Source organism: Protomyctophum bolini (genome assembly GCF_963924005.1).
Source record: "Protomyctophum bolini genome assembly, chromosome: 3".
Classification (NCBI taxonomy): domain Eukaryota; kingdom Metazoa; phylum Chordata; class Actinopteri; order Myctophiformes; family Myctophidae; genus Protomyctophum; species Protomyctophum bolini.
The window spans coordinates 51,295,362-51,310,728 of NC_137864.1; the positions used below are offsets into that span (position 1 = coordinate 51,295,362).

Consider the following 15,367-nt stretch of genomic DNA (forward strand, 5'->3'; position numbering starts at 1 on the left):
TGGTTGTTCAGTTTGACCCACCGGTTTTGGAGATACAGAAAATAGCGAGTTGAGAAAACAGGCTTGAAAGGTTCACTTCTGTGGACTCTAACATTACACCTATAGCTACAATAGTCATATCATATTTACATGTCGATTTCAGCTCTGACATTTATTTCAGACATGGTCTAGTCTAGTATGTGAGTCTGCCTGTGCTATTAACTCATTTTGGATTAAAAATATATATTTTTTCTCCTCTCCTGAACTTGCCACCATTACTGTCTCTGTATCAAAAAGAGTCACAACTGTGCATTTAAGCAATATTACACGAGAGGGTGTGGTTTAACGTGATTATTGAGAGGGTGTGGACTCACAGGTCCTGCACTGCACCTGGTGAGAGCAGGAGTGGACCTGGCGAGACGTAGGAGGGGCCCGGACAGGAGACAACCCACAGATTCTAGTCCTTCCACAGGCCAGACCTCCCAGTCCTGGCAGAGTGAGTAGTTCGGGAGCAGCGGACTGTGTGACCCTGTCTTTCCCTAATGGGACTGATCGAGGGTAGCTACTGGGACGTAAGTCGGGACTTGATCACCCCGGCTGGGTCACCTGAGTGATGTTGGGAGACCAGAAACCCTGATGACCTTGGGACACATCAATGAGCATACGTCCCAGGTGCATCCATGCCATGTTTTTTAGTTCATGCAGTATTGATGTTGGTACCATTAGGAGAGATAACAGGCAAATGTTGATCAAAATAATTATTCTACATTCTCTAATTGTGTAGACTTTCTGTAGAATTGTGTAAATTAACTGATGCAGATGTTTGACAATTTAACTCTTGAGAGCATCAAGTGAAACCAAATGGATCCGTACGGGTCCATTTGGTTTCATTTTATGGTCTTAAGAGTTAAATATCTAGTCCATTTTGTTAGCAACTATCCATCATTTAGCATGGAGACCACCTGGAACCCACCCAAGGACCACTGGTGGTCCCCGGACCACTGGTTGAAAACCACTGTTTTAGAGTAATTACTGTTTCTGTCTCACTCTAGTTATAATCTCACTAATAACTGTTAGTGTCTATCATGTAAAGGCTCCACTTATGTAACTAAGATAGCATTTTATGTAGACAATAGACATAGCACTATATTTATATGCATAGTTTCATTATATAGATATTTCACTGTTAGGTTCTTAGCTTGCTTATGGTGCTTATGGTTCATGATGACTATTTCGTCAGGGATATCCTGACACGGAACCTCCTCGGAGCTAAAGCATTAACTCGCCTATTAGTTTGTATTGTTGCTCATTTCAGAACGCGCCCATCATGTATGTGATGTATTACCATGTGTTGTTGTTGTTGCTTACTGTGAATCGTTCTGGATTAAGAGCGTCTGATGAATGACTAAATTGTCTCTCTGGCTCCCTCCCCAGGTGGACCCCAGCTTTGCCTACGCCTACACTCTTCTCTGACACAAGTTTGTTTTGACGGAGGAGTTGGACAAAGCCTTATCCTGCTGCAGGAATGCTATTAGTCAACAGTAGACACTACAATGCCTGGTAATTATTATTATTATTAGAGTCCACATTAGACACTGTCCCCTAGGGTAGGTACCCTCACATGTTCTCCCCGTGTCTCCTAGGGTAGGTACCCTCACATGTTCTCCCTGTGTCCCCTAGGGTAGGTACCCTCACATGTTCTCCCCGTGTCCCCTAGGGTAGGTACCCTCACATGTTCTCCCTGTGTCCCCTAGGGTAGGTACCCTCACATGTTCTCCCCGTGTCCCCTAGGGTAGTCGATGTTTAGTCAATTTATGCGAACGCACTTCCGGAAGCTTTCAAATTAAGAGGAAGTTCTACTCGTCAAGTTCAAGCATCAAAATTCTGACGTTAAACGCTGCTGCATAACAGTAGTGTGGTGGCAGAGCTACTGCATAACAGTAGTGTGGTGGGCAGAGCTACTGCATAACAGTAGCGGCAGACGAGACGACATTCACGACAACAAAGAGAGAGAAGCGGAGTAGCCGGTCCTTCATGTTTCACCTTCGCTGTTGTCATACCGTAAATTCATAAAATAAATTAAATAAATAAGTAATAATAAGTAAATTCATAATTATCTAAGTTTCTCAAACGTAACTTTCAAGTGAACTTTAGGGAGAAGTCTTTCTTGCCTGGCTGCGGTGAAACATGTGTGATTCAGCGTGTCACACAGACACTAGCAGTGGAGACGTTCTTAACTTTCTGTGTGCGCACACTAACTTTCTGTGTATATTTTTAAGGCATAATTTGAAATTGGTAGGATATTTCCAACTGTACAACGATGTCTTCCTCATTGATTGATGATGTCATAACGGTGTCTTCCTCATAATGATTGATGATGTCATAACCGTGTCTTCCTCAGATCGCTGGCTTACGCTTCGTCTTCCTGATAAACCTGGAGCTCATCTCTCTGATCATAGCTGAGGCGGCCAAGATGAGCCAGCAGTGAACCTGTCTGTCTGTCTGTCTGTCTGTCTGTCTGTCTGTCTGTCGGAGTAGAAGTGTTGGACATTAAGACTCACGTATGGCCGTAGATCCTCCAGGATCGGATCTCCACCTACCGTCTGGTAGATCTGCTCCACAGCGTAAGAAGAACCTACCCATACACACGTCTGGTAGATCTGCTCCCTTAGAAGTGACTGAACACTATGTTACTATAGCTCTGGTCCATAGTGTTAACACTATGTTAGCTAAATGAACACGTTATGAGGACTTCTAACATACATTTTGATAAGACTTAATAATAATACACACCCTGAAAAGGAAGAGGGACGGACATGATTTCTGCTGGATATCTCAGTCTTTTCTATAATGAGGACACTGGGGTGGTAGAACCATCTTATACTGGTTCTATCTGGTTCTATAACAACCTGTATATTCAAATGTTCACAATACTGATTATGTTGAAATTCTACTATTAAAGCGTTCTTGTTTTTTTCCAATATATTGGAGTGTAATTTCCTGTTCTGGTGAATTTTGGGACTTTTATCAAGCTTTCTTTACCAGCATTTTAAAATGATGGGTACAGTTTAAACCATTTTAAAATGATGGGTACAGTTTAAACCATTTTAAAATGATGGGTACAGTTTAAGGATGCAATAATACATTTGATTTAAATGCATTTATATTGACTTTTTAATTACTGGTGGCTGAATTGAATGACTTGTCACTGCAGAGCTCTAGAGATTAGTCATTTTATTTTCACGTAATAATATTATATGAATTAGATTTGTGTAGTTTAGTTATGTTACAGGACAGTCGCAGTGCAAAAGCCGGCCACTAGGTGGGAGCAGAGGTTTGCCTAGCAACTATATTGCACTAGAAACCCAACATTATCACAACCTCTCATTGGTTTATAAATTATGAAATGTATCTGGACTTAAAACAGTAAAACTAAAGTTATTGCGACTGTAGCTCGCAGATCACTATTGTTATGACCTGGCTCTTAGGCCATAACAAAAGGAGGAAGACACACGGCTGTTTAAAAGTGCACCAAACAATATGTATTTACAATATAAACCATAACTTAAAGTTCAACATGACTATGGGTCTGTAACGAGTGTATGGACAAACGGACCCACTCGGGGGCTGACATACATATGTTGTTGTCAGGGACATATGACAAACATAACATTGATTTTACAATATATCCCAGAGATAGAAATGCCATTTAAATGGGGGTCCTTGAAATTAAACGGGTTGAGAATATTCACTGCCAGAGCTGTAAAAATCTTCTCTTATTATGGCATATATTTTCTAATGGGGGTCCGCGGGATAATTATTGTCAATTTGTGGGGGTCCTTGACATGAAAAGGTCCTAGTGGTCCCCGGACCGCACTTTGACAACAAAAGTGAAGCGAGGTTACATTGGTGACATCATAAATATGCGCCGCCATGCATGCATGTAGTAAGTAGGCTGTATAGTTCAATGACACCAGTGTTTATTCTGTTGTTTTCTGTTAAACTACAAGAGTGTATTTGGTCCAAACCTGAGGTGTTCCAACATGCAGAGGGCTGCCCACGTCGCTCTGCAGCACCGGGCCGTAAATGTCAACCTGTCCGCTGCAAGGCAATGTCTGAAACCCAGAGGTAAGCTGTTAGCATTAGCAACATGCTAAAAACACCATTCATTTCATTCACTTGGGCAGAGAGAGCAAGCCTTCATGCACAGCTCAATGGTTGTCAAGACACGTCAACCCTTTTCATATCAAGGTGACATAAGGTCTATTATTTATTTATTGGGGCATTTGAGCCACGGACCACCATTTGATGACATTTAGCCAGACTCAAAACCAAAGAAGATTTTGCTTTTGGATAAGATTCGATCCCTCCTTAACCATGCTCAGCTGCATCGATTAGTGTCTCTGCTTAAAAACCTTTTTTTTCGACCTAGCTTTTAATCACAACCCAGTTTAATCTCCAACCTTTTATATTGAGCACCTCTTACATTTAGTGCCTATTATATTCATATGTACCCACTTGACACTGATGTATTGTTTTTATTTTATTGTATTGCTGTTTGCTATTATGTTTTTTCTTGACTTGTACAGCACTTGGTCGATGACAGTCGTTTTTAAATGTGCTTTATAAATAAAGTTTGATTTGATTGAAGTTGATCAAAATAACAATTATTCTACATTCTCTAATTGTGTAGACTTCTTGTAAATTCGTAATGCAGATGGTTAACAATAATGTAGCTCTTGAGAGTGTAACATTAAATGTTTTACGCCAGTTAAAGGTCCTAAACTATAAATGAATGGTCCATTTGGTTTACCAACTCCCCATCATTCAGCTGGGGACATAACTGGTGGTAGTTACAGTCTATATTTAACATTAGTAGACTAACTAACTTCAACATGGGGAGTTGTCAAAGTGCTTTTCAGAGCGCTTCCAAACTCCCAACACTGCAGTCCTGCACGGAATGTCTTGACTGAAAGTAGCTCATTATAACATCACATGTCTACTCTACTGTAGATAGGATAATCATGATAATCATGACAGTCCAGGGCATGCTGTAATGATTTAGCTAGGGGCCCGAGCCGGCGACCTTGGGAAGCTTTGTGACAGCTGCTGAAAGTTGGGGTACCATTAGCCCTAGAACGGCTCTTGTTGTTACATACAGTATGTACAGTATTTCACATACATGAGCCATAGATCACCCTCCTTGATTTCTGGTAGAACTTTAAGATGTGCGGCCTAAATGTGATGAATGCTCCGTTTGTACTCGCCCATTAAATAATTTTAAAGACTTGGAGTGAAAAATGGTCCTCTAGTTTTATATCCATGTGAAAGTTCTGGCACAAAACGCGTATTTAGTGAATTATCTCCACTTTATCAAGAGATGCACACGGACATCCGGGGGGCCGGAATAATCGATGAACTGATTTTACAAATGCGTCCTGTTTACCGCAGACGTCATCACAAACACAAAAGTTTGCGGTCACACAATTGGCAGGTGCTTTGCGATAGGTGCTGGGCAATTAATCACACCACCTGCCAATTGTGTGACTGCAAACTTTTGTGTTTCCCTGGTCCATTGGTGATGACGTCTGCGGTAAACAGGACGTATTTGTAAAATCAGTTCATCGATTGTTCCGCCCCCCCCCCTCGCCCGGAGAGAAAGATGTCCGTGTGCATCTCTTGAAAAAGTGGAGATAATTCACTAAATACGCGTTTTGTGCCAGAAGTTTCACATGGATATAAAACTAGAGGACCATTTTTCTCTCCACGTCTTTGGAAATATTTAATGGGTGACAAACGGAGCATTTATCACATTTAGGCCCCCCGGGGGGACAGAAACATAGGTTTATTTCAGAAAACTAAATGATTTAGAAGACATTTTAGTAGAATCTGGTCTCAGGTCTTGTGTATGTGCTCTATCAGGCCCCCTGGTGGTGACCTCGCGGGGTTACAGCGTGCTTCCACCCCCTCGAGATGCTGAAGAGAAGGCCATGCTGGACAGAATGCTACGCGTGGACCACGCAGGTGAGCAGCAGGGCTGGATAGTAATTAAGTACAGTACATGGTATTTACTCAAGTACTGTACAATTTTGGAGGTAACCATATCAGTGATGTAAACAGGTTTTCAATGTAATGAGTCCCAGGATGCAGGGATGGTCTTTTAGAAATGAGTCCCAGGATGCAGGGATGGTCTTTTAGAGATGAGTCCCAGGATGCAGGGATGGTCTTTTAGAAATGAGTCCCAGGATGCAGGGATGGTCTTTTAGAAATGAGTCCCAGGATGCACGGATGGTCTTTTAGAGATGAGTCTCAGGATGCAGGGATGGTCTTTTAGAGATGAGTCCCAGGATGCAGGGATGGTCTTTTAGAAATGAGTCCCAGGATGCACGGATGGTCTTTTAGAGATGAGTCTCAGGATGCAGGGATGGTCTTTTAGAAATGAGTCTCAGGGACATTTTATGCGTCCCACTTCAACCACGTTGGGAGTCATATTTTGCTATTTTTTACAAATTGCAGCATTTAACTCCCATTTCATTTCATATGGTTATATTCATGTAGAAAACAGAAGAAGAAATGATTATTATAACTAAAGCTAGCAAAATAAACTAGTACTGCAAAAATGCACTACAGTACAGTATAGTGCATCCCGTGGATTTTTATTTAACCTTATTTAACCAGTAAAAACCACATTGAGACTGAAGTCTCTTTTACACAGTGTGAACTGGCCAAGACAAGAGGCAATAAGTGACACAACTCTGCCAGTAACAAAAAATACACAACAAAAAAACAGGACAGACATACAATGCTCATAAATACAATATACCCACTACCGAAGAAGCTTAAAGGGAGAACAGGAACGCGACCAATAAGGACTAAAAAAAACTAAGCAACGGAAATTGCTAGTTGACTAAAAAGTAAGCAGACAGTTGCTATACGTCACAGCAGGAGCAGTGTATGGGAAGTGTGCCCATGATGGCAATCCTTTTAAAGCTCACTAGGGGAATCACAGCAGCCAGTTTGAGTCTGTAAGGTCATTCCAAGACCAGGGTTCAGTTTGAGTCTGGACTGTATAAGGTCATTCCAAGACCAGGGTCCCAAATAAGCAATGCTTTTTTCCCCAGCCTCAGATTTAGTTGGGGGCACGACGTTACGACGTAGCGTAACCAAGCATTTGATCTGAGTTTGAAAGAGTTTTGGACAAGTAGATGTAGTGGATGCAGAGGTCGTTGTTTTATTGTGTCCCTTAACTATAAACTGCATTTTGGGATGCAAAATGCACCCTGTTTTAACTATAAACTGCATTTTGGGATGCAAAATGCACCCTATTTTAACTATAAACTGCATTTTGGGATGCAAAATGCACCCTATTTTAACTATAAACTGCATTTTGGGATGCAAAATGCACCCTATTTTAACTATAAACTGCATTTTGGGATGCAAAATGCACCCTATTTTAACTATAAACTGCATTTTGGGATGCAAAATGCACCCTATTTTAACTATAAACTGCATTTTGGGATGCAAAATGCACCCTGTTTTAATCTCTGCCATAAGTATTTTACATGGTTATCTCTGGTTTCCAATACTTTTACTTCTACTCCACTACATGTCGGATCCAAATATTGTTGACTCTTCACTGCACTTATTTGACAGCTTTAGTTACTTTGTGGATTTATATGTAATATATTATTACAATACCACTTCAGGCCTACAGTATATATACATTTTGGCCAATTGAAAATAGCAGATCTACAAGCTCACAATGTGTCGCGATGCAAATTATGCAAATGATTGCTTTTCATACTTTTAACCCATTAATATAATTATAATTTTGCTATTGAAAAAGCTACGAGCTTGCAGGTCTGCTATTTTTGAAAGAAATTGTGATTTATTTTGTGTTAATTTCGACGTCAGGCCTAAATGGGTTAAGTACATTTTGATGCCACAGTACTTTTTTGATGCCAATCCTTTTGTACTTTTACTCAAGCACATTTTGGATTGACTGCATGAAGACCTTTACCTGTAACAGAGTACTTTTACCTGTAACAGAGTACATCTATAATATTGCAGGGGAATACGGTGCCAACCGCATTTACGCTGGCCAGATGGCCGTGTTGGGACGATCTCAGATGGGACCTCTTATCCAGGTATGGGCACAGTTCACTACACACAGACCTGAGATCAGATGGGACCTCTTATCCAGGTATGGGCACAGTTCACTACACACAGACCTGAGATCAGATGGGACCTCTTATCCAGGTATGGGCACAGTTCACTACACACAGACCTGAGATCAGATGGGACCTCTTAGCCAGGTATGGGCACAGTTCACTACACACAGACCTGAGATCAGATGGGACCTCTTATCCAGGTATGGGCACAGTTCACTACACACAGACCTGAGATCAGATGGGACCTCTTATCCAGGTATGGGCACAGTTCACTACACACAGACCTGAGATCAGATGGGACCTCTTATCCAGGTATTTTTCATCAAACTTTATTTTTATTTATTTTTTTAACATTTTTTTTAGTCTTAGTCCTCGTAGTACAAAGTTTGAAATCTATTTTTTGCAAGTAGAAATTAATGCAGGTCTTAGAGGGTTTAGACCTGAGATCAGATTAAAAAAATGTCGTCCTTCGATTTTTCAAAAATGCCAGATCTATAAGCTCGTAGCGTGCCACTCGGTGGTGCGCTACGAGCTTGTAGATCTGCTATTTTTCAATAGCTAAAGCATAACATGATAACACCAAAAGGGGTTATTATTCACCAACACCAGAGCAGAACTCCCACCATTGGACTCGGGCAATCAATGAATACTTTTGCAACCACTATATTAATGGCAAATATTTCTCATAGCTTTAAGTTCAAAAATCTAAACTAACCCTTTAAATCAGTTATCAGCTATTATTATTATTACCGTACTGTACTCCCAAGTTATTGTTTGTTGTCCTTGTTGTTTCTATGTAGCACATGTGGGACCAAGAAAAGAAACATCTCGCCAAATTCAATGAAATCCTGGCGGAGAACAGAGTTCGCCCAACGATGTTGTTACCTGTATGGAACGTCACGGGATTTCTATTAGGTTGGTAAAGTTATTACCCATGTGGAACGTCACTGGATTTCTATTGGGTTGGTGAAGCCACACAATATGTGATACACTTTAGAGTAATATTATTACCCATATGGAACGTCACTGGATTTCTATTGGGTTGGTAAAGTTATTACCCATATGGAACGTCACTGGATTTCTATTGGGTTGGTAAAGCCACACAATATGTGATACACTTTAGAGTAATATTATTACCCATATGGAACGTCACTGGATTTCTATTAGGTTGGTGAAGCCACACAATATCTGATACACTTACCTTCTGATACACTACCGTTCCTAGTGTTCCTATGTAAAGCGCTTTGGGTATTCAGAAAGGCGCTATATAAATCTGAGCTATTGGCTATTATTATTAGAGTAAAGCAATTCAATTGTGTATAATTGTGTGCAATTGAGTGTAAAATGAAACCAAATGGAGCCCTTATATGGGTCCATTTGGTTCCATTTTAGTTAAATTGATTGTTAAACAAGAAGTCTACACAATGAAGAAGAATGTAGAAGCATTGTTACTTTGGTCAACGTTTGCCTGTTACTGTATCTCTCCTAATGGTACCAACATCAATACAGCATGGAATAGAGCGTCGCAGTCCCTCCCCCTTTCAGAACGACGAGTGGCCCAGGAAACTCGGATCGTGACAAATCATGACGAGGAACACAATGTTTGGGCCGATCAAATAATTTAGAAGAAAAACAAAACAAATAGTGTTGTCTCCTGCCTTTATTTTCTTCTTTCTAATGATTTGATCGGCCCAAAACATTGTGTTCATTGTCATGATTTGTCACGATCCGAGTTGGCTTTGTCCGTGGCGTAACCGTCTTTAAATAAATACTTTAAGAAAATCCTATGGGAGAATGCATTGGGGTTTCATTTCCTGGGCCACTCGTTGTTCTGAAAGGGGGAGGGACTGCGACGCTCTATTGTGGACATATTCTTTAGTTTTGGGTCTGCAAAGGCTAAATGTCAACGGTGGTCCATGGCTCAAATAATCAATAAATAATGGGACTTAAAGCTGCTATAATCAATAATATGTATATTTATAATACATTTTTGTTTTATTCAGACAGCCAGCAACGGGTAGAACGCTCCCAAAAAAATGTAGTGACACATCTAGGGGCTGCAATCTGCATTCAAAGATGTTCCTAAAGCTCTGTCATTGGTCAAATTTGACCTGTCTGCTTCCTGATTGGTTAGTCATTGCGACTAGGTTCTTTTTTGACCAATGACAAAGCTTCTTGGAACATCTTTGAATGCAGATTGCGGCCCCCTAGATGTGTCACAGACGTTCTACCCGTTGCTGGCTGTCTGAATACCAAAAAAGGTCATTAAAATGTTGACATATTATTGCTTATAGCGGCTCTAACAATCGGTGCCGGAAGTTCTTCAAAATAGGAGCTCTGGGGTGCCAGAGTGCGTCTGGTCGCTTTTACTCTGAAACCCACGACCCGGAAACGATCTACTAAAAAAAAAGTCTACTTTACATTGCTAGCTTACATTGCGATCGTTTTAATTTATACGATATATGATCCAAAAAGCGTTCATATTTTGCGGGAGAGAGACGGATGAGGAGCAGAAATGAAGCGCCAGCATATCGATCCGTTCAAAACCACGGAGAGCGCCCTGGATTAGGAGAGACGAGTCATTCTTTCCGCCACGCTAACATGTAAGTCAACGGTACGCTAATATGAGCCCAGAGCGTAGCATACGGTAGCCGAAAGGCGAACTGACAAAAAACGTCCTCAGACGTCCTATGTACGCGTCGGTGGGGGTCCCTATGACGTGTGGCATGACGTCCTAAGGATGGAATGGGTTATGAAAAGGGTTGAAAACCATATTGAGTCCAGCGTGTTGTTGTTGTTGTCCAGGTGCGTCTACAGCCCTGCTGGGGAAGGAGGCGGCCATGGCGTGCACCGTGGCCGTAGAGGAGACCATCGCAGCGCACTACAACAGTCAGATCAGAGCTCTGATGGAGGAGGACCCAGAACGATACACTCAACTCCTCACAGTGAGTTTTATTCACTTACATTATGATGCTAATTTACAATTTAGGCATTTAGCAGACGCTCTTAATCCAGAGCGATTTACATTAAGCAAGAACAAGAAAAGCATGGGAATACATCACATAAAAACATTTATCATGAAACATGCGTAAGCTAAGAAAGTAACAGTGGAATATCCCCCCCCCCCCCCGTCAGGTGTAAAAGAGCAACTTGGACACTCAGGCATGAAGGAAGCATGAGTTCAAGTCCGTTGCTCTCCCCTTGTCCCCCATATATGGGGACTAGGTTGGTGGAGGGTGTGTAGATGATTGACACAGGGGTGAAAAATTGTGGGATAAAAAAATATTTAAAAAATAAATTTTGATGCTAATTATTTTCTTCTATGCACAAGACAAGTCTTCCATTCAGGATGCGTGACCGCGGTACAAACGGAAAGCCCTTTTAACACATTTAGACCTGAGGACGATTTTGTTTTTCTAAAATCAGTTTTCCTAAAAAAAACCCTGGACTGTTTCTATATCAATAGTGCTCAACCTTTTTCATGTCAAGGACCCCCAGACTTATCTGTATTTGGCTGTGGACCCCCATCTGAAAATATGTTGTTCCAGGGACCCCCCCCCCCCCCCCCAGAAGCAAAGATTTGAGTTAAAAAACGTTCGCTGTGAAAGAATATATATTCAAAGATTTGCACCACGTTTTCCCGATTAAAAAAAATAAATAGCAGATCTACAAGCTCAGAGATCAGATGCACCAGATAATCAGAGATCTCCGCCTACTGATGCCGCTCTGGTGACATCATCTAAATTAGGGATGTGCCATTAATCGGTATAGCATCGGAATTGGCCATAATATCGGCCAGAAAAATGTCATATCTGTATCGGAACAGTCTAAAAATAATACAGATTATTTAATCACCAGCTAAAACAATTATAAAATCTACATTTAATTTGTGTACTCTTGTGTCATTCAGTTGTGCAAACAGACACTTATAGAAAATAGTGTATGTTATTGATTGATTGATTGAATACTTTATTAACAGGCTTTGGCCCTATAGGGCCTATACACTGACACGGAGCAAGACAGGAACACCCAAAAACGTCACATCCGGTTTTTTACCCTGGGCGGAATTTTCTATGGCTGCCAATGAAACTTTTTCCAATCCTTAATCACATACTGTATACGGACAAACATCTATGCCGATAATATCTAACTTGCGGAGGTAACGTGCCTTGTCCACGACGGGCAACAGATCTTTCAACGTATGGCATTGCAAATACGTTTGATAATCTGCTACTCTGCGCAATATTGTTTTGGAAATGCCGCAAATTGCATTGCAGTGAACGAGAGCCAATCACAGCTTACCCTGGGGGTGGTGACTCCGGCCTGAATATGCTGTGTCGTGTCAGTGTATAGGCTTGTTTCCATTGTGGTCCTAGACCGTATAATATCGGTCAGAATCGGTATCGGCAGATACGACAAATAATCTGAGATCGGATATCGGCCATCATTTCATAATCGTGCAGCCCTAATCTAAATGTATTCACTGGCTGTGTTAAACGGCTATAACTGGGTGGAAACAATTTGGAACTTTGAAATGCAAAGTGGTCCTTCATATCACTTCATATTATGGGGTGCCGGTGTCAGGGTAGTGGGTGTAGGTTTGTTGCTCTCCCCAGGTTGGCAGAGGGAGTGTAGCGCCCAGGATTACACTACTAGACAAATGACACCGAGTGGGGAGGGAAAGAAAGGGGAATTTATCTCATCAATCAAGATAAGAAGTCTAATCAATTAAAACAGTTTGACTGGTTTAAACGCGTAACCCGCATTTTAATCAACTACCCTACGCTGCCGAGATTGTTGTATTACCTTTAGAGCATACGCTGAATTATTTGGGCTTTTGATCCGTGAAAATCCAGCGAAAAAAGGTTCCTCTGTTTGTTATGAACCGATCGCACCATCCGCCATCTTGGTGCACCCGGAAGACGCAGCACAAGACCCGCCTCCATGAGGCGTTGTACCCCGTTCATTTGCATTGGCCTCAATTTCCCAGAAGCCCTAGCAGCACCACAGCATGTGACGATTTCCGGTTTCGTCATCAAAACTAAACCATTCTAGTCTCTATCTCTGCGACGAAGACGGAGTTTATTTTTATTTATTACAATACGGCGGATTAAACGCATAAAACAAAAGGCGGGAATGTCGTATAAAGCAGCGCCAGTAACCTGGATTAAACTGTGTTAAGATGGACTCTGGACAATAAGTGGTAAAACTGGTCATTTGGTTTATTTTGCAAGATAATAAAGGAATTCCGCGACGAAGAGCTGGAGCACCACGATACCGGACTGGAGCATAACGCTGAATCTGTAAGTTTGATCTGTAGTTAAACCATGACGGCAGTCTAAAGGTCATTACACACTGGCGAATTGGCGACGCGATATATTCGTGCGAATAATTCGTATTTAAAAAAAACAAACAATTGAAGTCCATGCAAGCTTCCACATCAGTGGCGAATGTGCGAAAATGCGACCGTTTTCGCTCTTTATTTGTTCGCTCTGGTGTCGTATTTTGCAGAGGTTCGCAGGCGAACTGCAACATGCAATATTTCACATTTTCAGATCGCTTATTCGCATCGCGTCGCTAATTCGCCAGTGTGTAATGACCTTAATGCTTTGTGTATGAGATTAACTCTTAGAGAAGTATAGTTTTAGTTAAAATGATCCCTGGCTAATAAGACAAGAGTGCCTTAAAACATTATACTTGCCCTCTATAACTAAAATAGAAAAAAATAAACCTAGATATTTTCTTTCATGAATAAATAATATTTTTCTCAATAGGAACTGCTCCTGTTAATGATGATGAAGTTAATGATATGTCATATGTCCACGTGTGTTCCGGGATATACAGTATGGAATGCACGTTCTTAAAAAGTATTTAAAATATTGCTTTTTATTCATTTATTTTTCTTTTGCATTCCATAGGGCTAGAGACCATAATGGACATTTGACATCATCAAGATTATCTATTTATGAAATAAAACGGTGTTTTTATTTTAGTCGTAGAGGGTATGTTTTAAGGCATATTTGTCTCATTAGCCAGGGATCTAAATTAAGCAGTGTTGTCTTAGTTTTGATCTTGTTAAATACTGTTTATTATTCTGTGGTGTTTTTGTTTGTTGCAATATTTAGTGACTCAATGTTTCACAGATGACTTAGAACATGTGACCAGATTTGACTGAGAGACTGCCATCGCGCAAATTCCAGCTTTTCACCAGAGGAGAAAAACATTTTTTTATTTGTTCCCCCAAAATGAGTTTATAGCACAGGCAGACTCTTCACATACTAGAGCATGTCTGAAATAAGTGTCAGAGCTGAAATCGACATGTAAATATGAAATAAATGCTTAAACATGTATAGCTAGGTGTAATGTTAGAGTCCACAGAGGACATGTAAATATGAAATAAATGCTTAAACATGTAGCTATAGGTGTAATGTTAGAGACCACAGAAGACATGTAAATATGAAATAAATGCTTAAACATGTAGCTAGGTGTAATGTTAGAGACCACAGAAGTGAACCTTTCAATCCCGTTTTCTCAACTCGCTGTTTCTCTACAAGACATTTCTCTATAAGCCATATCTCCAAAACTGGTGGGTTAAACGAAATTTAAAAAAAATCCAATGGCAGTCCCTCAGTCAAATTTAGTCACACATGTATATGATATTCTCAGGAGAATCTCAGATCCTAGCAAATAACACCCTGCCATTCTTCTCTCCTTGTAGGTACCTGGATACTGGCTGTTGAAGAATGCAATACAGCTCGGTTGCAAAGCTGCAATATTTATTTCTGAACGTGTGTAATTGTGTGTTTTTTATTCATGTGAATTCCCCCTTTTTCCAGAATGATATAAGTGTGTGGTATTATTCAAACAATTTCATTGACATACTGCTTCACTGATAATAAAGCACTTTGTACAAAATAAATTCCTTGCCAAAATAAAAATATTTATATGCAGAAATTAACTGTTGAAAAAGCAACCAGATCTTAATTGAATTATTTATTGTACTGTAGTGTGTAATGTCCCATAAAACAATGTCCATCCTAACTTTCAGAGGCTGTTGTGCAAATCAAACTAAGGGCCGATTCATACTCCTATTTTAGAGCCGAATAAAAGTGGGTTTGGCTCTGTAGAGCCTACAATGTGACGTCATTTGGCTCTGTAGAGCCTACAATGTGACGTCATTTGGCTCTGTAGAGCCTACAATGTGACGTCATTTGGCT

General features: G+C 40.7%; 1 protein-coding gene and 1 long non-coding RNA gene across 2 annotated transcripts; both read left to right on the plus strand.

Moving 5' to 3' along the window:
* Positions 1-345: 345 nt before the first annotated feature.
* Positions 346-2,950, plus strand: LOC308311752. Its single transcript, XR_013963701.1, has 3 exons — positions 346-475; positions 1,414-1,539; positions 2,381-2,950. It is a non-coding gene; the product is annotated as an uncharacterized lncRNA (long non-coding RNA).
* Positions 2,951-3,913: 963 nt separating this feature from the next.
* LOC308312662 (5-demethoxyubiquinone hydroxylase, mitochondrial-like) lies at positions 3,914-15,123 on the plus strand. Its single transcript, XM_080759327.1, has 7 exons — positions 3,914-4,107; positions 5,902-6,003; positions 8,050-8,126; positions 8,951-9,065; positions 10,956-11,095; positions 13,385-13,453; positions 14,869-15,123. The coding sequence occupies exons 1-7, from the start codon at positions 4,023-4,025 to the stop codon at positions 14,944-14,946; spliced, it is 666 nt and encodes a 221-aa protein (XP_080615453.1). The 5' UTR covers positions 3,914-4,022; the 3' UTR covers positions 14,947-15,123.
* The last annotated feature ends 244 nt before the right edge of the window (positions 15,124-15,367 follow it).

Coding starts and splice junctions, on each gene's coding strand:
- LOC308312662 (XM_080759327.1), top strand. CDS start 4,023: ATGCAGAGGGCTGCCCACGTCGCTCTGCAGCACCGGGCCGTAAATGTC. Junction 6,004..8,049: donor GCTACGCGTGGACCACGCAG/GTGAGCAGCAGG, acceptor ATAATATTGCAG/GGGAATACGGTGCCAACCGC. Junction 8,127..8,950: donor AGATGGGACCTCTTATCCAG/GTATGGGCACAG, acceptor GTTTCTATGTAG/CACATGTGGGACCAAGAAAA.